Source organism: Elgaria multicarinata, chromosome 4 (assembly GCF_023053635.1).
Source record: "Elgaria multicarinata webbii isolate HBS135686 ecotype San Diego chromosome 4, rElgMul1.1.pri, whole genome shotgun sequence".
Taxonomy (NCBI): domain Eukaryota; kingdom Metazoa; phylum Chordata; class Lepidosauria; order Squamata; family Anguidae; genus Elgaria; species Elgaria multicarinata.
Genome location: NC_086174.1, coordinates 39109464 through 39134176, shown reverse-complemented (window position 1 = coordinate 39134176; position 24713 = coordinate 39109464). Strand labels below are relative to the sequence as shown.

The 24713-nt window shown below is 40.3% G+C and overlaps 1 protein-coding gene across 3 annotated transcripts in view; it reads left to right on the top strand.

Moving 5' to 3' along the window:
• The first annotated feature begins 9703 nt into the window (after window positions 1-9703).
• Window positions 9704-24713, top strand: part of TMEM63A (transmembrane protein 63A) — a 34067-nt gene continuing 19057 nt past the window's right edge. Inside the window, exons 1-7 of one of the 3 annotated variants that reach the window (XM_063124130.1) lie at window positions 9704-9775; window positions 14012-14203; window positions 14788-14867; window positions 16832-16871; window positions 19026-19063; window positions 20706-20848; window positions 23768-23819. In XM_063124130.1, coding sequence (XP_062980200.1) covers window positions 14021-14203; window positions 14788-14867; window positions 16832-16871; window positions 19026-19063; window positions 20706-20848; window positions 23768-23819 — 536 coding nt within the window. In that variant the 5' untranslated portion in view covers window positions 9704-9775; window positions 14012-14020. Of the gene's footprint in view, window positions 9776-10807; window positions 11385-13971; window positions 14204-14787; window positions 14868-16831; window positions 16872-19025; window positions 19064-20705; window positions 20849-23767; window positions 23820-24713 lie in introns of those variants that run through there. The other 2 variants (XM_063124128.1, XM_063124129.1) reach the window with 2 other exon arrangements.

Genomic DNA, 24713 nt, shown 5'->3' with positions numbered 1-24713 from the left:
GTAGTAATTTACATTGATTTTGCAGATCTTTACAGGATAACTCAAATTAACGTTTGAAATGAGGCCCATGATAATAGTGATCTTTTAACCAAGTCTAATGCAAAAGACAAATAAACCCAAACCCAGCAACCTTTGGCCATATATACAAATGGAGCCTCAATAGCTTGTTGATCACAAGGCACTTTTGTGCATTCTGAAAATATAACAAACACAGAGTATTACCACATACGGTACCCCACGTTTGATAACATGTAAATTTCACTGTCTAGTAGACTGATTTAGGATTTATTCCTAAACAAAGTAAGTGTGTGCTTTAACTACTGTTATCACCACATAGTAGCAGGACTCTACCTAGGAGTGCAAATAAAGTTCTTAATTGCCAGCTCATTCCTTTCACTGACTTGAGTGATAAGAGTTAAGATCTGTTAGGTACTCATAATAAGTAAAACTTTCTGGAAATATATTTTCAGTGAGGGCCTCACTGTTAGAAAGGTGCCTTCTTCTCATGTCTGATGTCCAGTCTAATAGACTGAAAGCTCTTTTATGTCAAATGTGTATTGGAAGCAGGTTTATGAGCTTCACAGGTAAAATAAAATTATTAAGCAAACAGACAGTTGAAGTCAGTTAGAAAGAAAGAAAAATGTGGATTGAAGTCTTCTTCACACAATGGTGATTATCTGCTCCAATTGCAGGATTTACTATTCCCTTTTTGTCATGCAAACAAGAAAAGGCAGGCATTTTATAGGAGCTCTTTCTTGGTGATGTGTATTGGAATCGACATGGCAGATTTAAAATGTCAGACAAGGGATTTAAAGTGTCTGTAAAGAATGAAATATGAGAATTCTCAGTTTCAGTCCAAAGCTACATGCAAAGTTTATGATGGCTGTGTCCGTAAATGTAAGACTAGTTTTTATTGTGTAACCATAGCTATCAGGAATCTCTGCTTTGTTGCAGAGGGTGTATTCGCATTGTAACAGCATGCTCTTTCATCAATTGATCATGTGTGTTAATAGGGAAGTGTGATAGGCCCAAACCTACACATTTCCAGGAGAAAGCAGGACAGAATAATCGCTAGAGCCAATGGTGCTTCTATTTATTGAAGTTTATATTTCTTGTATTTGTTAATATCTCTTGATATGGGGGTGTACTGCTGGTAGAATGGCATTGCCTCTTTCCATGGCCCTTGTATTTTATGGTTCTTAAATACCATATTTCTTTGATTCGAAGACACAGTTTTTCCCCATATAAACATCTCTAAAAATGGGGTGCGTCTTAGAATCGTGGGTGTGTTTATTATTTCTTAGAATCAAAGCTTTTTTTCTGTTGGTGGTACTGAAATTAGTGTGCATCTTACAATCAATGGTGTCTTAGAATCGAAGAAATACGGTAATACCACAGGTGTATTCAAACTAAGCCAGCAATTGCTACAGTTTTGCATGCCCTAGAGAGGTTAAATACATACTTCTGCTACCAAATATGATGATCCAATGAAAAAGACACCCCACATATAGTGTGCAGTGCTGTTTGGCTCAGGATCCTCTACCCACACTAGGACCTTCAGGGTTCTCATCAGGTACACTAGAGAGCTGCTAGTGACTTGCCTTTCAGATTAACATGGTCTTTTGTTCTCATGCCCTAAATTATATCTGAATTAGGCCCTTGAAACTGGTCTAAAAGCACACATTCAACTACTGAATTAAGCTGCCAAAGCTAAAGCTGGATGAGATTGCCTGGGAACCATAGAATTCTATGATTCTATGAAGAGCACCTCCATGGGTCAAAGTGAAAAGTCATCCATCTTTATGGCTTGTCTAATCCTTGCTTTGGTAAATATTAATAAGAGATGCAGTTTAGATGGTAACTTTCATGACACCTTTCCGTGGCTCCTGGATCAAAGCTAACTTGTCAATGGATCCAATTTGCCCTTACCAGAAGGGCTGCCTTCTCCCATATAAATCTGCTTGATCTTTCAGATTTACTTCACAAGTGAGATAGATTGTGATTAGAGAGGGGACCTTTACAGTGGTGGCACCCTGTTTGTGGAATACCTCTCCCAGGCAGAACCATGAAACACCAAGATTGTTATCTTTTAGACAACAGATGGAGGTCTTTTTATTCTCTAAAGTCTTTAATGGGTCAACTGTGGTTCTGTTGCTTTTATCCGATTTTTACTAGACTTTTTTTAAATTGTTGCCTCTGGCAGCTGCTGCTTTGACAATTTTATCAGTGTGTTTCATAGTTTTAATTAATGGCTTTTATATTTATTTATGTATTTTATTTATATCCCATCCTTCCTTTCAAGAACTCAAGGTAGTATGCATGGTCTTCTCAGCCATTTTATCCTCACAATAATCCTGGGTTCCAGCGATGTGCCATGGCTTGTCGTGGTCATCTAGTGAGCTTCATGCCTGTGTGGGAATTTCTGACCACTACAGCACTCAGGCTCTTTGAGGGGGTTTTTAAACAGAAAAACAAAAAATATTTCACATAAACAAACATATTTTCATATAGACTCAAGGGAGGACTTTCTTCCCTACAAGCCCCTAAATATTTAGTTAACAACGAAGAATTCACATTCCTCCAACACTGAACTTCATGAGATGAGCACACAATGTTAATATGATGGCACATTCAGCTCACTGCTACTGTCAATTGGCTTTTGATTTCCCTCTTATTGTATGAATGTACACAATTAGCAGGCTACCATACTGTGCAGCAGAGGATACTGAGATGTTTTAAAATATTTGCATTTATTTATTTATTTTTATTTTATTTATTTATTACATTTTTATACCGCCCAATAGCCGAAGCTCTCTGGGCGGTTCACAAAAATTTAACAAGTTTTGCAATGCGACAGTGCTATCTGTGCAAAATACTTCCTTATGCCACTTAAAACAAAATAAGGAACATGAGCATTTAATTACTTTCTTTTAGCTTTCTACTACTCACTTCCTTATTCCTTGCAATGTTGGATAGAAGTTGCATTTCTTTTTACTGTTTGAGACAAGTTCAAAACAACAACAGCTGGTGAGCACTGTCTGACTGAACATATGTAAGATAGCAGATTAATTTTTATGTATATTTTAGGATTACAAAATAAAAATCAATTACTGATCTGTGGCTGATGTATTCTTCTAAACATTGCATTGGGGAGGGCCGATGGGTCAGTGGTGGAGCACCTGTGTTGCATACAGAAGGTCCCAAGTTCAATCCCCAGCATCTCCAGAAAGAGCTGGGAAATTCTCTGCCTGAAACCCTGGACAACTTCTACGAGTCAGTGTCAACGGTACTGGGCTAGATGGACCAATGGTCTGGCTCAGAATAGGGTAGCTTGCTGTGTTCCAATTCCTTTAATATGTAACCAAGTAATGGCTCAGCAGGTCACAAGAGATAACATGTTACATTTGCACAGGCTTCCCATTTCTTTCTGCGTACAATGTAAGGTGTCCTGTCTCTTTATGGCCCATATTATGAAGCAGGCCTGGTTTATTCAAGCAGCAGAATAAGGTGGTAGAATAGGCAGACTGCAGGTTGTGTATTTTTTTTTAAAAGGTTCCTCATAAAAATACACCCTGCAAGTTAAACAATTACCATGTCACAGAGAAAGATTATATCCCAGCCCTCTCTCTGGTGTACCAGTTTTCCACTTGTAGGCTGATTTTCAGGTAAGGGCACATTCATGTTCCCCTTAAAGAAAAATGATCCTTTCTATTATTTAATTCTCACCATATTCTGCTGCATATGTAGATCAGGTCTCAGAGACTAACTGCTGTTATCAAGATCTTCAAAATCGATCTTCTTTTCTCTACTGTATGTGCACCATTTTTAATTTAAAAGGGCCATTTATGTATTTAGTCTGCATATAACCCCCCAGACACAATAGGTACGATTTCTAGACCAGAAAGTTATAGACCTCATAAAGTAGCATTTTTAAAATGACAATTAACACAGCCCAAGAAATACACACTAAGAAAAGAACGTACAGTAAGTGGAGTTCAGCCAATGAGGTTTGGCTATGGATTTGAGTGGATGGTGGATGAATCTTCAAGTAGATTTTTAGAATGCTACTAATTTGACTAAGCTCTTGATTTCCTCTTACATCTTGTGGCTTCAGTTTGCACAGCTTAATTATGCATTGTGTAAAAAAAAAGTTCTTCCTATAATTAGAATTCTATTGACTTTTAATTTCTTTTGAGTATCTCTTGCTCCAACAAAGGGAAAGTAAGGGCTGCTGCATTCATCTCCCCCCACCCCCAGTTTAAAGTCTCTTCTGCAAATAAACAGCAACTCTACTAGGTGTTATTTGGATGCATTAATAAAGGCCTTCAAAGGCAAAGTTGTCACAAACCACATGCCAATAGAAGACAAATGATTTGCATTTCTAAATTTCCTAGAAGGTTTCTCAGTCACCTTGGCCAAAAATACATATTAAAGACCAAGCCAAATAAGAATTGCAGAGAAAGTTTCCTATTAAAGACCTGTGAGGTTGTTAGTGCCCAAACACTCTTTAATTCCCTGAAAGAGTGTAAATTAGGAAAGAGATAGTAGCACTTACTGTAGTGATATTGGCTAAACCTTGGTCAAAATCAGCAGCAGACGTTGCAGTAACATTTCCAACAAAGATGTGGTAGAATTAGTACATAAGTTAACCTTCATGTATTATTAGCAATATCTTTTTAGATTTTAAAATCATTGTGTGACAAAAGTGACTCAACCTGAGTTGCTCAAAGTATTGTAAATTAATCTATGCAATGAAACAGAAATAAATGTACACCCCAGAGAGCACACTGATACTGACAGGAAGTTTCACTAGATAGATGTTTCTAATCGTTTGAGGCTTAGGGTGGCCATTTACAGGTTAACAAAAAACACGGGAAATGCAACACCGGTAAAAGGGGACAAATGAGGATACAGGTTTGCGTGACATTTGCATTTGTTAATTTATATGTATAAATGCAAATTTATAATGCATTTGGTGAAAGTGTGTGTGTGTGTGTGTGTGTGTGTGTGTAATCCAGCTAGTCAAAAGCATGAACCTTTCCTATTACCTTATGAAGGCAGAATAAAGACAAAGCATGGAATATTAGACACTGCAGCACCCTCATCTCAGTAGACTGCACATGTTCAAGGGGGCTTTTCCTCTGGGTCTTATCTTTTAAAAAAATCCATTGTGGGACAGAAACTCTGTACACATACAGAGAAACTCATCCCAAGATGCCAGGATTTTTTAAAACAAAACCTGGCTGCAACTTTTTTTTGGTGAGTAATGACAATTTCCCTTTCCAGTTTTTAATAAACAATTGGCTTAGCACTGTGAATGCATCAGAGTGGACCATGTACAGATTTTTTGTTATTTAGACAAAAGTCTAATTCCTTTATTAAGTTACAAATTGCCAGTCATGCAGTTCTGCTTAGTTGCAAGATATAAGATTTCTTCTTCTGTTTACTTCTGAAAAGACCTAACTGATGCTTAAAAACAGATATGACTCAACTAATATGTTACCCATGAGCTAGGAGAATGCACACTTGTGATGAAACTAGGGGAGGGGGAAAGTCAAGGTGTGTGAACACCATAGAAAAAGAACAGTTCTAAAAATGCAGAATTGGTTGAAGTGAAAGAATCAGCAGCAACCATCTATAAAATAAAAAGAAGAAAGCAATTTGAAAGAGAAGGGGGAGATAAACAAGAACATGGGAATGAGCCATTGAAAGAAGATAAAACAAAAGTTTACAGAGAGTGATAAGAATAGTGGAGGGTGGGTGGAGAGAAGGCATTTATGAGTAAGATTTTTGGGCACTCTTTCATTTTGTGCTTTCAGTGCTTATAATTCTGGGATTATTTATCATATTAAACTGAAATACAGACAGTTTCATTAAGAATATACCTGAGATGTGAGCTGAATCCAATAGGTATTTTATGCAGGGTGTACTGTGGAGTTACATTGGGGTTCATTTTGGTTCAAGTTAATTCTGGCCTATTAAAAACCTTTTCTTTTGAAAAAATAGGAACTTATCTATATCTTATCAAACTAATTAATGGGGCTTGATGCTGCCTATTCTAAAGCACAAAGGAGGTGTACAATACATTACCTCTTAACAAAACTAGTTTCTGGGCTATTAAAATCAGAATTGTACAAGTGGAGTTTCACAACAAAACATTGCAGTGTATCCCTAGCCGCTAGGAGTGCTTCCGTTCAGGGCTTTTGCCAGCTTGGCTCAAGACAGAATTCCTGTAGTGAAGTTTGGGGAGCCCTTATGAAACTTTTCCTGACATGCTTCCTCCCATCACTACTTGAAATTATCAATAACGTTGTGTTGTGGGGACGTCCAGGGTAACACTAAACTGGCATTCGGGATTATGGTGTAATGTGAACATCCTGCAGCTTCTGTGCTCAAGCACACAACTCCCTTTTTTGTGTGTGTGCTTAAATTCAGCTGAAATACACAAGAGAAGACCAAAAGGCAGAAATAAAACAGACAATTCTTCAGAAGTTCTACCACTTATGCATCACTGCAAAAAAAAAAAAAAAAACAGCAACCAAAAGTGATAGAAGAGAAAAAAAGCAGAGCAATCCTATGCCCCCTAGGCAGTGATTGAGGGCTCCAAGGTCAGAGATAGCGCTCTGACCTCAGAGTGGGGAATCGTAGCCCCGCCCCCTCACAGCCAGCATGAAAAGAACTATGCTGGCTGCACTCTAAGGTCAGTGACTCAACCTTGGAGAAGGGGGAGTTCTGGTGGGTGGGGAGGTAAAGAGACTAGAAGCCAGGATATAAGCGATCCTGAGGACTCTCCAACCTCCTCCTCCCCCCTCCTCCAAAGTGCTCCAACTAGATAGGCAAAAAGCCCATCTAGTGCGAAATGCAGGGCGGGAAGATGCCGCTCTGCATAGGATGACCACAAGGATCGACACAATAGGATTGTGCCCTTACAAGCCTTTTTACTTGTGAGCCATGTAACCTAAGTATAGGCTTAACACCAGACTTCAGAAACTGACCTTGAAGTGTCACATGTAATCAACCTGCACAAATAATCAAAGCGTGAAAGGATATGTAATACTATTGACCTTATGAAAACAATGCTCAAAAGCTATGATTACAATAATCAGAATTGTAATTCTTTCTGTTTCAGGAAACAGCAACACTTGATCCTGGATAACAAGTTATTAAATTCCAGTGAACAAATTACCTGCAAAATCCAGGACTGGATCTCCGGGTGAAAAAAGTACAGGTATTACATCTCCTGCTTAATGTACCTGTGGGTACATATGGTCACTTTCTGCTGACAGCAGTCCAGAGGTGTGTGGCCTTAGTCAATGAGGACCACCATCCCTCCAAAAATGTGCACCCCTGCATTAATGTATGGGCAGGCTGGTATGTGAAGAAGCACTCCTTCAAGTAATAAGATGAAACAACACTTTTTATTTTTTAACTATAAGTAGCATTTACACAGGTTCAAAGTGATTCACATATATTACAATCCTTACAACAACTCTATAACGCAGTATCAGGCAGTATTAATAATTAAGGCAGTATTATTATTCCCATATTATAAATGAGGAGACTGAAGCTGAGATAGTGGTTTTCCTGAGGCAACCTAGAATTTTTTCCCTGCAATCCTCTTTCCACTTACTTGGAAATAAACTCCACTAAACTGCTGAGTAGACATGCATAGGATTGCACTGTTCATGGCTAAAGCATGTTTTGAACCAAGATCTTTCTCGTCCACAACACATTCTCTTAACTTTCAGTGCAATTCCCCTTTCTACTATATGTTACAATGAGAGCTAAAAACTGCCTTTTCTTCCTGTGCCCAGCAGTCTAGGACTCTTAACTATAAGGAATTGAAATTTGCCCAAGAGATATATCTGCAAATGGGATAATTCTAATCAAAAGACCTGGCATTCATATGGAATACTAAGGAAGAAAAATATTTCATTACACTGGGGATTAAGAATAGTACCATTTTAGACTCATAAAACGGACAAAAGACAAAGTTCATCTTCTGCATAAACTGGACAAGGTGATATGTCAAATGCCAATAGGGAGAGGGAAATAAAAGGAATTTGAGGAACTTTCTAGCCATCACCTGAACCAAGCCACAAAACCAGACTGCAGACCATAAATGTTCAAACACCAATATGGAAGTGCAATGAAGAAGAAAGCATCACATGCTAAATCTCTGCCTACCATGTCAGAAAAACAGGTGGGTACCTTCATGGGTAGTGGGGTACTGGGAAGGTGTGGAAGCACAGCCTGAAAAGCAAAGACAGAGCACTCTTGCATGTTAACATTTCTCTCAAGTAATATATTACAGAAAAATCTAACCTGCCAATTGAGGATAGCACTAAATCATGCATCTGATGAAGGAGACTCTTGTTCATGAAAGCTATGCCCCAATAAATCTGTTAGACTTTAAGGCTCAGTAAGACCCTTTAAATATTTAAATAAACTCTATCTGCAATCTACTCATCTCATATGAATTCTAACTTTTAATTTGAATCGGAAGACTCTCACGCCATATACCTATCACACTAGGCCCCACTGACTAAGCTTAGTTTGAACCCAAGCTCATGCTCAGACCCCTAGAACATGTAAAGTAGCAAGAGTGCCTTTGAGCATGTGCAGATTGACTTTCCCTCAACACTATGTAGCACAACCAGAGTGTATTGCACTTGGGGTTTATAAAAAGGAATGTGACCGAACCAGCCATATTCCCAAGCTTCTCACTTTAGAACTGAAGCCAGACTTTGAAATTGGCATCTTTGTACAGGAGAGGCATTTATATTTGAAAGTTAGGCTTACAGAGCAGCCTTCCCTAATCTGGTGCCCTCCAGATATGTTGGACTGCACCCCCTATAGCCCCCCAAACAACATAGGTAGCTGTGGAGTTATAATTCAACATGTCTGGAGGACACCAGGCTGGGGAAGGCTGTTATAAAGCATGCAAATAAATAAATAAATAAATAAAATGGGGAGCATCCAAAGCAGGTCTGAAGGAAGAGAAACACATTCTCAGGAGGCAAGATGCAGCTGGACAGTCATCTGTCAGGTATGCTTTAATGCGAATTTCTGCATTGATCAGGGGGCTTGACTCGATGGCCTTACACAGGCCCTTTCCAATTCTACTGTTCTATGAAAATGTTTATTTTCAGCAAGCCCAACACATTTCAGCCTGTCCTTTATTCTAAGGCCTTCCTCAGGGGGTTATTAGAAGGAAGTGTCTGCAGAATTTCATCTAGCAGATAGACTGTCTCCTGTAGTAATAGTCGCCATAGATTACGAGTCAACCTTTTTGCTAGGCGTTAGAATAAAGGACCGGCTGAAACGCGTCGGGCTTCCTGAAAACAAACATTTTGCATCCTGAGAACCTGTTTCTCTTCCTTCTGACCTGTTATAGAGCATGCTCAGTCCACCAAGTGTCATCGAAGCAGTGGCCTGTTTCCTTCCATGCTTTGATAAGGAATTTAAAAAACGTAACAAAATTGTTCTCGTCTTACAAACGTGTGTAGAGAGACATGTAGACCTCAGGGGTACTGAGGCACAGGCCTGCCTCAGGCGCACAAACTCCAGCCGCCGGGAAGAACTAATAAAAGTACCCTGAGGAGGTGATTTTACTGTCGACCGGGCCCATATAACACCGGCGCATGCGCAGCTTTAGGAACCACCTGGTGTTGCTTCCACTTTCTAGGGCGGGTGGGGCGGTCACAGGACGCTTCTCGGTCCCTTTCCGTTACCTGGAGTAAGGTCAGCACAGAGCTAGTAGCCGCCGGCTCAGGTAACCGAGGCTGGGCCTGTTTTGGCTGGGTGGGAGCGCGAGAAAAGTCCTCGTCCTGCGCTGTCACTCACTCACTCTGCCCCAGAGAAGCCGCGCGGAGTTTCCCCCCCCCTCGGAAAGTGGGAAGTAAAAGTGAGAGAAACCAGCCACACGACTAGGATCTGGGAGGCTGGAGTCTCCTTCCAAGCCTGCTTCAGAGCTGATAAGCAGAGCAACTCCTCCTCCTCCGCGCTGCCTCTCGCCCTGACTGTTCCCCGCGGCTTCCTGCTGTCTTGTAGTGAGTGGAAGGGGACGGAGGCAGGAGAGCCTGGGCTGCGCTGGGGCCTTGAAGCCCCCCCTGAAGCCTCTTTCTGCAACCCACAAGCTCTGTGACTTCAGGCAAGTCCTCTTCCTCCTCTCTGTGCGACTTCCATTTTCTCTCTCTTTTTGTACTGAAGTTGAGGTGCGTTTTCTGGTCAGGACGCAGCAAGGTGGATTTGAATCTCTGAAGCATTTGATTTTTTTTTAAAAAATCTCTTTTACTTCCTGTTGCCGTGTCCATTTTTACTTAAAACCAACGTTTGTGTCACAGCTCGTTTTAGGGCGGCCCCTCTCCAACCCCTCTGGCCGCGACGAGAGGCTCTAGTTGTTTAACAGCTGTATGAACAGCTGTACGAAGTGGTAGAAATTCAGTAACTTTCCTGGCTGCAGGGACGAGGTGCCAACCTTAAAATTTGGAGGGAGGGATTGAGAGGCATTTTTAGGCCCTTAATTTCTACTAATATTTATGGTTGGGAAGCCCCCCCTTGCTGTTCTACTTAATATTTTCTACTATAATTTAGGGTAATTATTGGTTGTTTTATTATGGTTTTAATTTTTGTGAACCGCCCAGAGAGCTTTGGCTTTTGGGTGGTATAAAAATGTAATAAATAAATAAATAAATAAATAAATAAAGTAATAGTACCCCACATTTGCAGTTCTACATAGTATATATATTGGGACATATTTTGTGCTAGGATCTTTAACTTCTGAGCCTCTCTTAGGACGGGTACAAACATTAAGAAAGTTGTAGTCCTGTGAGGAGTCAGCTGTAAGCTTATTAAGTTCCTTATTCTGCCTTTCTTTGAGGAAAGATTGGGTAAGATCTATAATTTTACACATCATCTCAGCAATTATCTGCAACTAGTGATGCATCTGGCTCCCCTCTGCCCTCTGCAGGACTTAGAATTCCCTGAACTTGGTTTTCAAGGCAAATCAGAATTTCAGAAATGGATGGATGTTCTGTATTTACTCACTTGTGGAACTATAATGTGATGACTAAAAAAAGCCCTGCTTAATGTATTGTGGCCTTCTGGTTCAATTCCTTGAAATTTTTTTTTGATTAAAAGGGTGACTATAGTGAAACGTTTTGCATCTTGGCATGGTTCCATGGCATGATAAAGTTTCATCTAAACAGATTGCCCATTAATTTGCCTGCAGATATTACCATGAAATTGCTACTGTCCAGGAATCCAGCCTAACCGCATTGAATCCTGTAAGAGCACAGTGCATGAATGTCTTATTTTGGTGACATATTTTCATGAGTACGTACCATTTGAAGTCACTACTATAGACAGAGGAACAACTGGAGGTACGTGCTGAGTCCAGATTATAACTGTTAAAACTACTTCAAGTAACAACACTTAAAGTTTCATTTTAAGAAATATAATTTTCAGATTTTTAAGTGAACCAGTCACTTTCTATCAGAACTTAATAATAAGCTGCTGTTTGCATTCATCTTTAAGTGATTCATCTGTACAAGGGTGCAAGGCTGGCTGGCTGCATGCCAGGGCCCTCTCAGGCATGGGACTGCCAATAGACCCCCTTGCCACCTGCTCCATCCTGACCCACTGGCCATCCCCACTGCCTCCTTCTCACCTGCAGGTTACAGCCGCCTCTTTCTGTGTTCTGTCCGCCCACCACCACTGCAAGGCTCCACCTTCACTATTTTGCCTGCTTGCCTGCTCACCACTGCCTCCACCACTCACTCTTCCTCCCACTCCTGCCACCACCACCACCTCCTCCTCTATTACTCCCCAATGTTTCCTGGGGGGCAGAAACACTTTTGAATGGGAGTGAAGCCTGTGTTGGCTCTGCTCTGCAGATGCCCCCTACTGTTTTAAGTTCATCCCCAAAGTGGAAGTGAGGAGCTTGCCAAAGATGGCACGCTCTCTTGCTTCCACTCATACTTAACAATTTGTGGATTGAACAACCCATGGGTTGTCTTTATGTGCGAATAGGTCAGTGAGTCTGGCCTATGCTCTTTCCTACATCTTCAGCACTATACTGCTCTCTGCTTTTCAGTTCAGTAAACTAGAGACAAGACCCACCCACTTCTGGCAGTCAGGTTACAGGGCATAGCACTGTAGTGGCTGTACTTGCCCAAAAGGTTTAATATTACTCAAAGGGTTGAGTTATGATGCAAAATCATTGGCATGTTTAACTAACCTTGTTGCATGCTAAGTGCTAGGTGTCTTTAAAATATCAAACCCTTAACTTTAAAAAGGTCTGTACTAATCTTCAAAAAGGGCAAAAAGGAAGTTTTGGGGAATTATAGACAAGTCAGTCTGACGTCAATACCTGGGAAGTTTGTACAGCTGATGATAAAGCACTTGATCTGTAGGCATCTTGACACTAATGCAGTGATCACTAGAAACCAACATGGATTTGTCAAGAACAAGTCCTGCCTGACTAAACTTATTTCATGTTTTGATTAGTAGATCATGGAAATTCTGTGGACATAATATATGTTGATTTCAGCAAGGCATTTGACAAAGTACCTCATGGTAACATGATTACCATGCTAGTTAAGTGGGGATTGGATGACATTACTACTTGGTGGATCCACAGAACCATACTCAAAAGAGTGCTCATCAACAGTTCTTCATCAAACTGGAGGGAGATATTGAGTGGGCTGCCTCAAGGCTTGGTCCTGGACCCTGCAGTCTTCAACATTTTTGTTAGTAATTGGAGGAAGAGGTGTAGGAAATCCTTCTCAAATTTGCAAATGACACAAAATTGGATGCCATAGCTAATTCTTTAGAAGACAGAAACAACATTCAAAATAATCTTGATAGGTTAGAAGGCTTCTGTAACAAAATAACAGAATGCAATTAACAGACGAGTACAAAGTTTCCAAAGACAAGTGTTCATTTAGGAAGAAGAAATCAAAAGCTCAGATATAAAATGAGAAATATCTGGCTTTGCAATCGTATTTGTGAAAAGTATCTTGGGAGTTGTTGATTGCAAGATGAATATGAGTCAGCAGTGTGATGTGGTTGCAAAAAAAAAGGCAAATGCACTTTTAGGTTGCATCAGTAGAAGTTACGTTTCAAAATCACCAGAAGTAATAGTTCCACTCTACACTGGTCAGATCTCACCTCGACTGCTGTGTCCAGTTCTGGACATCATACTTTAAGAAAGGTTCTGATAAATTGAAACAAATTCAGAGAAGGGCAACAAAGATAGTCTGGGAACTAGAAACTAAGTCCTACAAGGGAAGATTGAAGGAACTAGGTATTTAACCTTGAGAAGAGAAGTCTGAGGGGGGATATGATAGTACTTTTAAAGTTCCTAAAAGTTTGTCACACGAAAGAGGGCTACATCCTGTTTTCTTTCAACCAAGATTGTAGGATATGAAATAATAGACTTAAGTTACAAGAAAACAGATTTCAGTTGAACATCAAGAAAAACTTCCTAATGGTCAGAGCAGTCAGACAATGGATCAATTGCATAAGGAGGTGGTGGGCTCTCTGTCAATGGAGGTATTCAAGCAAAGACTGGGCAGCCATCTGTCAGGAATGCCTTAAACTGGAATTCTGCATTGAGCAGGAGGTTGGACTCAATGGCCCTTTCCAACTCTGTGTCTTTCCTACTGTAGACGTCTTCCAGATTTAACTTCAGATTAATCTCGATTAATCCAGGATTTGGACCTGGATGGTTTATAACAAATAGTAGGTCTCTTGCATCAAAGTATAATTTTAGCAACACACTTTTATAGTCTGCTTCATTGAACTGTTGCAAAAACTGTTAAATAATGGGAAATGATTATTGTAAAGTTTTTGTTCTCTGCTCCAGAATCTGTTTATCTGTTTACATATAGAGTAAATGTTGTAAATAAAGTAAATAATATTTTTAATTTTTTTTCTTGGGTTATTCCAGCTGCATAAAAAGTTTTCCTTCCTGCTTTAACTGCTCTATTATATTTCCTTTTCTAAGTGAGACAACATGATTTCACTCCTATCCCTGGATATTGGACATTCGCGTCTGGTTTATTTCTTGAATAGAACTACAGATATTGACCGTCCAAATGGGACCTACTGCTACAGTGCTCGAAAAAGTACTGTGCTTCAAGGCTTAACGTTTGGTGGAATCCCTGTTGTCTTGCTGCTCGATGTATGTTGCTTTTTGGTATGTTCATTTCATGAACATTCTAATTGTTATCAGATTTCTCTCTCTTCCAGAATCCCCTAGTTTTCAGATGGGGATCTGAAGAAGGGTGAATTCATTCTGCTGAAATATATACAGCTTTTGTGGATAAGGGATCCAACAACAATCCACTTCTTCCCTACAGTCTAGTATGACCTGACCAAGGAATGATATATGTGAGGGAATACAAAGTATGTGTGTAGTAATCTTTGGATAAAAGGATCTGCAAAACTGATACCAAATGTTCCTTTTTAATTCTCTTGCAGTAGGGAGCATCAGCTATGGTGTATGTCAAATTAAATTTCAGAGCACCTTGGCAGAATCTACATCTGTTTGTCTGAAGTTTTTCTTGGGGATAATAATAGTACCATTAAGGATTTTCACCCTTTTACCAATGAAAACTTATATCCAACACCAAAAGTCTAGACTACTTTATTCCAAGTATATATCTTGTCCTTAATCTCTCATTTGGAACTGCCAAATCTGAAACCAGTTTAACATGAAATGGTAAAACTTAACAATATGATATTACAATGAAACATAATGTTATTTTTATTATTTCCTAGATCTTAATGGTGATATTTTCCATTATTAGAAGAAGATTCTGGGATTATGGTCGCATTGCACTAGTATCAGAAAAGGAGAGGTAAACATGAATGTCAAATGTTGATATCCAAAATTCTAATGAGCCCCACAGAACATAGGTGGTTGCAGAGGTGACAGTATCATGCTGTCTCACTGTGCAACACATTGATATGATTGGACGCTGGCACAGACAAAAATCACCTATAAGTGGAACACAAATGGAAGAAACTGGAAGTCAAACTAGATGTATCTCTAAATGTTTCATTAGGAATTGTGTCACTGGGAATCACATCAGCAATTATACAAATAAAATCAATTTCATGTGCAAGGGGGGCATTTTAATAGGGACTGCAGCAAGAGAGGAAAAGGTTAAATCTTCCTACACATTGTGAGCCATATAAAAATGGGGGGGGGGGGGCGATGCCTGATAATAATTTTTAGAAGAAAACTGATTCCTAATTTTGCATTTAGCATCACAACTAGTTTTGGCCTGAAAGATGTCGAGGAGTTGAAATGCAACAGGCAAAGAAAAAAGCACACAGGAAATGCTAGCCATTAGAGGTCTGGAGTTTTAGGCATCAATTGCTTGCTGCGTGCTGGCTTTCTCTAAAGCAGGTGTGGGCAGAATGTGGTTTGCTACGAAGTGTTTTGCCACCAGATTTCAGCAGCAAATCAGCACTTCTCCTCCTTTGAAGAACTTTGGGAGGGGGTGCCCCATGGCCCATTTGGGGTGAAAATGGCTCCTGGACCTCTCACAGTTGCCCACTCCTGTTATAGTGGGTGGGCATGTCATGCTTCATATCATTAAATAACTGAAGTTTATTCAGTAAATAAATAAAATCTATTTTATGTCTATTAAACTGCTCTATATATCTGGTTTTGCTAAATTGGGATAGATAGAAATCCTCTAAGTAAGTTTGGAAAAACTTGGCAGGACACCTTTCTAGGTAATAAAGGTCACTTCTTTTTCTAGATGGTAAATGTCTTTTAAATATAGTTATGATGGTATTTGGAAGGACAATGCTTATACCATCATTTAATGGTGACTGAGAGCCCCAGTAATGTTTTGAAGTGAGGACTTGAATCCTTGTAATCATGGAATGGGCTATAAAATTATAGGATCTAGAAGAAAAACCTGCTTTGATCTCTTAGAAGCCAAGTTGAAGAGGAGCTTGGGTATTAATATGAGAGTGAATAATTTCCTTTCAGAACCTCACTCCTATCTTATTTACAGGCTCAGTTCAGACAACACATTAGTCGACGCAGTGTGAAAAAACTCAACTCAAAGCTTGAGTTCCTAGGGGGTACTCCTCACACAACATGTTCTAACTCCACCGTTGTGCAACTGTGGGCTACCGTGGAGTTGAATAAAATCCATCACAACATTTGATTGACAGTTCCTCTGCCATCTCTTCTCCCCTGGTCCTCCCAGTCGTATCCCACCAGCCATTGTGGCAAAAAAACAATCCTGGTGGCTCTCCTAGAGCAGCACGTGCTCCTTTTGCCACTCTTGCCAGGAAACTCTGCAGCCAGTCAGAAAGTCAACTCAATGGAAAACTCCATGGAGTCCACCACACAACATACAACACATTGGTTGTGCAGGAACTGTCCTCTGCACAACGTAGATATTCTGCTTGGAGTGTTTTCTAAAAAAAAAAAAAACTCTACCGATGTGTGGCATTTTCCCGGCAGACAACAGATTTCTTAACGGTGGTGTAAAAACTCCACCATGGAGTTCTAAAACCACCATTGAGAAACATGTCTGAACTGAGCCACAGTTTCATTAATGCTTTGCTAATACTATAGTGTGTGTGTTTCCTAACTAGCTGCTTCCTTTTCTTTCCTAAAATAAGCTTTAATTAGTCACCTACTTGTTCTGCTTTATGGAAAATCATTCCCCACCCCCCAGGTTTTGTAAAAGCTACCTTCACTTTCTAAAGGCATCCTAAATGAGCCTTTGAAAGCTTTTAGTAATTATTGCCATTATATGATTTTAATCCTGAGGCTTTCCTTTCTATCTTCTAGTGAAGCCAGATGTGATCCTGAAGACTTGGCTGCTCATGAGGTCAGTAGCATTTTGGGTTAAATGTATCACATTTTAGTCTCTGTATGTAAAATAGTACCAGTGTCTGAAGCCTATTCTCAGACGTGTCCTCATACATAATCCCTTGCTTTTATGGGTTCTGTCTTCTAGTACTTTTAAGATTGATTGGGCATATTTGAGTGCTTTTTCTTTGAACCTTGATACAAAACGAGAGAAATAGTATTCTAAAGAAATGTATTATGCATAGTATGCACTTGCATAATATTTCCTGCATATACAAAAACTTAAGTATTAAGTAAAGGATTCTCTACTCTAAAATAACATCAATGAGGCATAAGGAATTATGCAGAAAAGTAGACCTCTTCAACGACCTATTAAATAACTACTGATTATTTATATCAAGAGTCACTTTCTAATGATGGTTCCATGTTGTCTTGCTTTAATTGCACATGTAGTTGTGCTGAACTGTGTTGTTTGGAGAATGGTAGTCTTGCCTACCCGTTGTTTTCCTTAAGGAAGTGCATTTCCCTCTTCTCAGTTTACTGAAATGTGAGATTGATCAGAATAATATATTTGCAATTGAGGGATAGCACTGTGGCCTATTTATCCACTTGTTTTGACTAAAGTGATGTCACTAGTAGGGCAGTCCCTATCTCTCCATGACCTTTCTCCTACCACTTCACTGAAGATCCTTAATTCAGGAAATTTGACAATCCACGGGGCTCCCAGTTTGGCATTTTCTAAGGGGAGTAACCTATGTGTCCTGGGTAGATTGATGAGTCTATGAAAATCCCATGGCTGTTCACTGGAATGATCAGGTAAACATGAAAGCTTTAGAAATCCTTGTCCCCACCAGATCACAAAGCTTACTCACTGCCTGGGTCAAGTTCAGCCAGCTCACCTAAAGACTGCAAGATTTGAAATGAACTGCCAACCCCCTCTTGGCATCTCCCTGCCAAAAATAAACAGAAATCTCAAATAATCTCATCTAATATTTCTAAAGCTTTCATGTTTACCTGATCTCTCTTTTTAGACAGTTCAAATTCATAGAATCATAGAATAGTAGAGCTGGAAGGGGCCTATAAGGCCATCGACTCCAACCCCCTGCTTAATCCACCTTAAAGCATACCTGACAGATGGTTGTCCAGCTGCCTCTTGAATGCTTCTAGTGGGGGAGAGCCCACCACCTCCCTAGGTAACTGGTTCCATTGTAGTACTGCTCTAACAGTCAGGAAGTTTTTCCTAATGTCCAGCCAGAATCGGGTTTCCTGTAACTTGAGCCCATTATTCCGTGTCCTGAACTCCGGGAGGATCAAGAAGAGATCCTGGCCCTCCTCTGTGTGACAACCTTTTAAGTATTTGAAGAGTGCTATCATGTCTCTCCACAATCTTCTCTTCTCCAGGCTAAACATGCCCAGTTCTTTCAGTCTCTCCTCACAGGGCTTTGTTTCCAGACCCCTGATCATCCTGGTTGCCCTCCTCTGAACACGCTCCAGCTTGTCTGCGTCCTTCTTGAAGTGTGGTGCCCAGAACTGGATGCAATATTCAAGATGAGGCCTAACCAGTGCTGAATAGAGGGGAGCCAGTACCTTGTGCAGTTTGGAAGCTATACTTCTATTAATGCAGCCCAAAATAGCATTTGCTTTTTTTGCAGCCACATCACACTGTTGGCTCATATTCAGCTTGTGATCTACAACAATTCCAAGATCCTTCTCGCTTGTAGTTTTGCTGAGCCAAGTATCCCCCATCTTGTAACTGTTTATTTGGTTTCTTTTTCCTAGCTGTAGAACTTTGCATTTTAGGTACTCTCTGTAGCTGTCTTAAACATGGTGTCATGACATTATTAGAAGTTTTTAGGTCCAGCCCAAAGTGGTCATTTATGGGAGAACAAATTACCAATATATTTAAAAGTATTAGATTAAGGGGGAGAGGTGAATAGGTGAACTCTTTCAGGAACAGAAGGTATCTCTGTTCTTGGAAAGGGTGGTCTCTGATTTCTGACCATCCTTCCAGCCCTCTATCTGGCATCCCAGGCCATTCAGGACCATCCCCCAACCCTCAGGAGAAGCTCTTCAGGGGGCATATGAGCTGCAGCAGGAAGAAGGAGATGAGAATTCTGCTAATGATTCTCTGGATCCCACTGAACATTTACAAAATATTTCTGTTTATTTTTAGGGTTTTTGTTCTTGGATGGCATCTATCTTTCGAATGCAGTAAGTATGCAGAGAAGCAATGATTTAATGTCTAACCTATGCTTCGCTTAGTATGGTTTTGTTAGGAATTATGAAAATGGAATCTTGTACATTTTGATGTTCTATGTTTTATTGTGCTAATTGGATTTTTGTAACCTGCCTTGAAGCTTGTTAATTATAAGGCAGGATATAAATCTTATAAAATTAATGAATAAAATATAATTAGGGATATAGAAATATGATTAGAGGAGAAGTTGACAGTTCATTGGCTCAAACCACACAGCTTTGTAAAAAGTTCTGAATGAGTATTTAGAGCAGTCTTCCTCAACATGGTGCCCTGCAGATGGGTTGGACTATTCACCACCTCCACCCAAGCCTGGGGATGATGGGAGCTGTAGTCCAACACAGTTGGAGGGCATCTGGTTGGGCAAGACTGGTTTAGAGTCTTATTCTATTATTTATGTGCTTTAAATCTAATCCACTATTATGCAAGGGCAGCCTGCAGAGTCTTTTGAACTCTTGCCATCTAATAGCTGAATAGAGTTGCTGTGATGAGACTAGCCCCCAAATAAAAACTCACTAGGGAAGGATTATTATCTGCTTGTTTAGATCTTGGCCATGGCTCATTATAAGAACTTGCCGAGAAAAGCATGGTTCTAAATGGGGGTTCTTAAGATGTTTTCAAAAGAGGTATTAGGATTCAGCTTTTTCTGTTCCCCACCTCTGCATTTATCTTACTATTTTTTCTAATTATAATAATTAGGAGCATTCTTGTTAATGTTAGAAACCATACAGGTTTGGGTAAGAATAAAAAGGTTTTGTACGCTCCGTATTCTGCAGCAGAAGCTGCTGTACAATGGTTGAGAATTAGGTTTAATGTTCTCTCACAGAAATGCCACGTTTCTAGAGACTTACTTGTATACCTCTTCCAGAACAAGAGGAATTATAATTCTGATCAGTATATTGAAATTATTCTATGCTGTTTAGTGACTTGACAACTGTGCCTCTTGTTGTTGTTGTTTAATTTTCAAATATTTATTCTGTCCTTCTGATTCAGAAGCACCATACATTTTTAAGATGTCATCAAAAGCTACAATATAGAAAATCAGTCAAGGAGTCAGGGTCACCAATTAAAACCAAAACATAAAAGCATTATCTATTGCATGCAACAAACGCCTGCTGAAATATAACAGTCTTTAATAATGTGCAAACAACAGAGGGAGGTGCACTTCATGTTGCAGTGTTATGTAATCTGAGTGCCACCACTGAGAAGACCTTCTTTCTTGCTCCGTTCAAATGTGCTTCCACCCTAGATGAGATGCAGAGAAGGGCCCCCCTCCTTCAGATCTTAGGGACCAGGAAGGATGATCTGGAAAGAGGGATTCCCTAAGGTAACCTAGGCCTGAGACATTAACAGTTTTAAAGGTAATCATCAACACTTTGAATTGTGCCCAGAAGCGGTTTGGTATCCAATGCAGCTGTTGCAGGATTGGCTGTTATTCTACAGTATGTCTATATGAGCTTTTATGATACCACCATAACGAAGAGCACCAAATATTTTCAGTCTGCAAATGTGAAACAGAACATTTCGTTTGCCTACCCCTTAAGCAGTTTCTGTCTTATAAAGTTTGGTGACTGACTTTTTTGTTTATTTGTGGTGCAGTGATGAAGAGATTCATGAAAGATGTGGAAATGATGCCATTATCTATCTCGCCTTTCAGCGCCATCTCATCTGCCTCTTGATTATTATCAGCATGTTGTCTTTGTGCGTCATACTTCCTTTAAATTTATCAGGCAACCTACTTGGTAAGAAACTTTATGACTTGGAGCAGGAGTGGATAACCTATGGCTATGGGGCCACCTGCAACTCTCAGCCTAATTTTATGGGGTCCTTAACCTAATAATGTTGTTCTCTGCCTCGATCTAAAGGGAGAGGCGGGTAAGAAATAAATTTATTATTATTATTATTATTATTATTATTATTAATATCAAAACTCTCTGGAATTGGTTCAGACCTCTAACAGCAGAGACCTGCCTCTACCCTGGAAGCCTGTTACATGGAAAAGAAGAGGAAGAGAGAAAAAGAGGGTGGCAGAAAGAGGAAAAGGATGGCACACCCTCTTTTGGCTCTAGCCTGTCTTTAGTTCCAGCCTGCCCATCGTGGACTTGCAGCCCCTGACAAATTACCTCTGAGGAAACGCTAAAAAAAAGATTGTCTACTCTTGATAGAGAGTGACCTGTGTGTCACCCTGAACCCCTTGAGGCTCAAGGATCCCTGACTCCTATTGGACTCAGGAGAGCTTCTCAAACAAGAATTATGGCTCTACTGATCAAAATACTCTATTCTGTAGTTTATTTTGGCAGGTGAGAGAAATTTCAGTCTCTTTGTTCTGTTCTCCTGAAAGAGTTTGGGCATGTTGTAAAGCTTCTGTTGAAAATAGTGGCTTAGATAATAGGTTAATTCTTCTCAAGTAGCACACCTGTATTGATGATGATTTATTACTGTACCATGTCGCGTGGGGCCAGGCACACATGTGTATTGGTATTCAATAACTAGAATGAGCTTCTCTGCTATGTATGTTAGAATCACATGATTTATTATTTATTGAATAGATTTATACATAGCTTACCATATTTTAAAAATATCTCTAAGTGGTTAACATATCTAAATTACTATTAGCTGAGGTACTTAATTTAGGGTAGTTTTCTAGACCCAGCAACCCTGGCTTAGAAGAATGATCTTAGGCTTTGTGCGCACTATGTTGGATATTAAAAGTATATAAATTCCATCAGTCTCTGCATACCAAAGATAATAGCTAAGAACTGAGCTAAATACTCCTTTATCCAGGGATGATACAACGTGAGTCTAATAATCTAAGGCTTCTTTCGTACCTTTGAATTCACAGCAACCTGTTGATCAGTGGAAAGTTAAGGGGTTATTAAAATTACAAATACAAGCCTTCTTTTAATTCACAATACATTCAATGGAACTGAATGTGGTATACTCAAAACTTATGTCTCTCTTTTCATGCAATGCTTGAGATGCTGAAGGTCATAGGTAAGAAATCAGTAAAACTAAGAAGGCTGTCTTTTTATCAGCATTTCATATCCAAAGGTGTTTCTTTTTTTAAAAGGAACCTAAAGTCTGTTGTTCTCAGCATTTCTATTTGCTGTTAATGAGATGACAGCATCACCGAAATTGGAATGTTTACAGAATATTACTGTAATGTAATGTCCAAGGCCATGGCTAGACAAGGGGGGGTAGAGGGGGATGATCTCGCAATATGATGATTGCGAGATCCTCCCCTTCAGTCTACATGCGCGCGCGACGTCCCGGGAGGAAGAGGAAGAGGATGAGGATGTTGTGCCCGCCATTTTTTAAAATATCAGAACTGAGTGCAGGAGCACGACTACGAAAAACATATGTTCCTTTTTTTATATAACCCCCCCCCCCTCCCGCTCCCCGGCCCCCCCCCCCCCCCCGATGCCTGGCTCCTCGCAGTTACTCGTGAGAAGCCGGAACAAAACTGGGATGGGTGCCCATATATCCTGCGGTCTCGGGATCATTCCGAGACCACGGGAAAAACCGGGACAAAAATGGTGCCCGTTTTCCCGGGGCAAGGGAGGGATCATCTCTCCCTGCCCCCAGGAAACCTTGTGCGTCCTGTGAACGCACAGAGATGATCCTGGGGCGATCCCAGAATAAACAGTCGTCTAGACATGCGCCAGGTAGAGGACCCATAATAATTCAGTGGGCAGAGGAAGAAAGGAGAATCCCCTTCCCATCCCCAAACAGCAGCAGCTATAGTGAATGAGACTTGATCTCTTGGTCTCCTTTCTTCAATCTTCTGGTGGGGAGTGGCAGTAGAGGAAAGGAAGGAGGTCTTCTCTCCTCTCCCTCTCCCCATGTCATCTCCAGGTTCCAAAAGATGTGTTAGCCTGTTGGACTTGGGAACACCTGATGTGTTCCCTTCCAACTGGAGATATCTGGGAAAAGGGTGCTTATCTTGAGCTGGAGGAGCTGGCAGCAACAACATTTCATGTGCAAAGATGATGATGTTTGCAAATTGTAAAGTAGAGGATATTGGATAGAAGATTGCCTGTTCCATTTTTTTCTTCCTTCTTTCCTCCCTCCGTTCCTCAGCCTAATTCAATGAGCTCTTCAACTTGGCCTGCATCTAGTGCAGTGGTCTTCAACTATTGGGTTATGACCCAAAAGTGGGTCACAAGATTAGGCCAGACAGGTCACGGTAAAGCTGTTGCTGCCATGTTGGACATGGAGAAAATTGTGAAAGTGGGGCCCATGTTGCAGGTTGGGAGTCCAAATTGGGTCTCGGATCTGGACCAGTCAACGACCACTGATCTAGTAGTGCATGCATACTTGTCAGGGTGTTCCTAATGACCTAAGGCAAATGCCCTTGTGTTTACAGCTGGGTTGTTTGAGGATTTTGGCAAGGATGGGGGAGTAGGTCCTTTCTACCTAATCCCAATATTTTTCTGCACAGCTGGATGATCTTTACCTGTGGTAGAGAGCTTGTCCTTGCCCTGAATAGCACTGTCTGTAGTGTACATTGACAGCTGTGTTCACAAATAAGTATAGAATTGTTATAGTAAAAAGTAATAATAATATTATAAGAATAGAAACCACTTCCTTTGTGCAGAAGCATTTTGTTTTTTGTAATGAATGAATTAAAACTACATATACTGTGCTGTTCTATTTGTCAGATAAAGACCCCTTTAGCTTTGGGAGAACTACTATAGCAAACTTGCAAACAGGGTAAGTAATCATCAAAATGTTTAATCTTATATTACGTGTATAGTATTTCTCACATAGATATTCCATAATTTTTCTATTTGGGGAGTTTGTTTTCCTGTAGTAGAAGGAAACATGTTGTGTTAGGCATGTGTGGTAGAGCAAGCTGTGGTGGCAACACAGCACTATATTTTCCCTTGTCTTGAATTGGAATAGACCTGGTGCGAATCTACACCAAGCAGGATATAACACTTTTAAAACGGTATGAAAACTGTATATGTACTGTGTCCTGGGCCTGAACAGTTGTCATAACTATTATAAACCGTTAAAAGCAGTAGTGTAGATCCTGCCCTGCATACAATTAATTTGTTTTCCAGAGTTCTATGTTCTCATAAGCCAGAAAACTTTGTCTCAGGCTTTTGAACGTTTAGGTCATGTTAAAAGTGTTATGAGGCTGTTGTTCAAAGGAAAAACAAGTTCCATGAGCCCAAGGGCACTTTGGATTATTTTCAAAGTTCTTGAAAATCTTGACCTTCTCAGTAACTTAGCATATCAATTGATAATTTGGTTGAAAACAAAGGCAATGGTTTGACTCATGATTGACATGCAGGCAAGGTCACTGCCCCATTCAACTCCCAAAAGGCTCCTGCAAGGGCCAGAGCACCCTGCTCAATGGTGCAGGGGACTTAGAATCATAGAATAGCAGAGTTGGAAGGGGCCTACAAGGCCATCGAGTCCAACCCCCTGCTCAATGCAGGAATCCACCCTAAAGCATCCCTGACAGATGCTTGTACAGCTGCCTCTTGAAGGCCTCTAGTGTGGAAGAGCCCACAACCTCCCTAGGTAACTGATTCTATTGTCGCACTGCTCTAACAGTCAGGAAGTTTTTCCTGATGTCCAGCTGGAATCTGGCTTCCT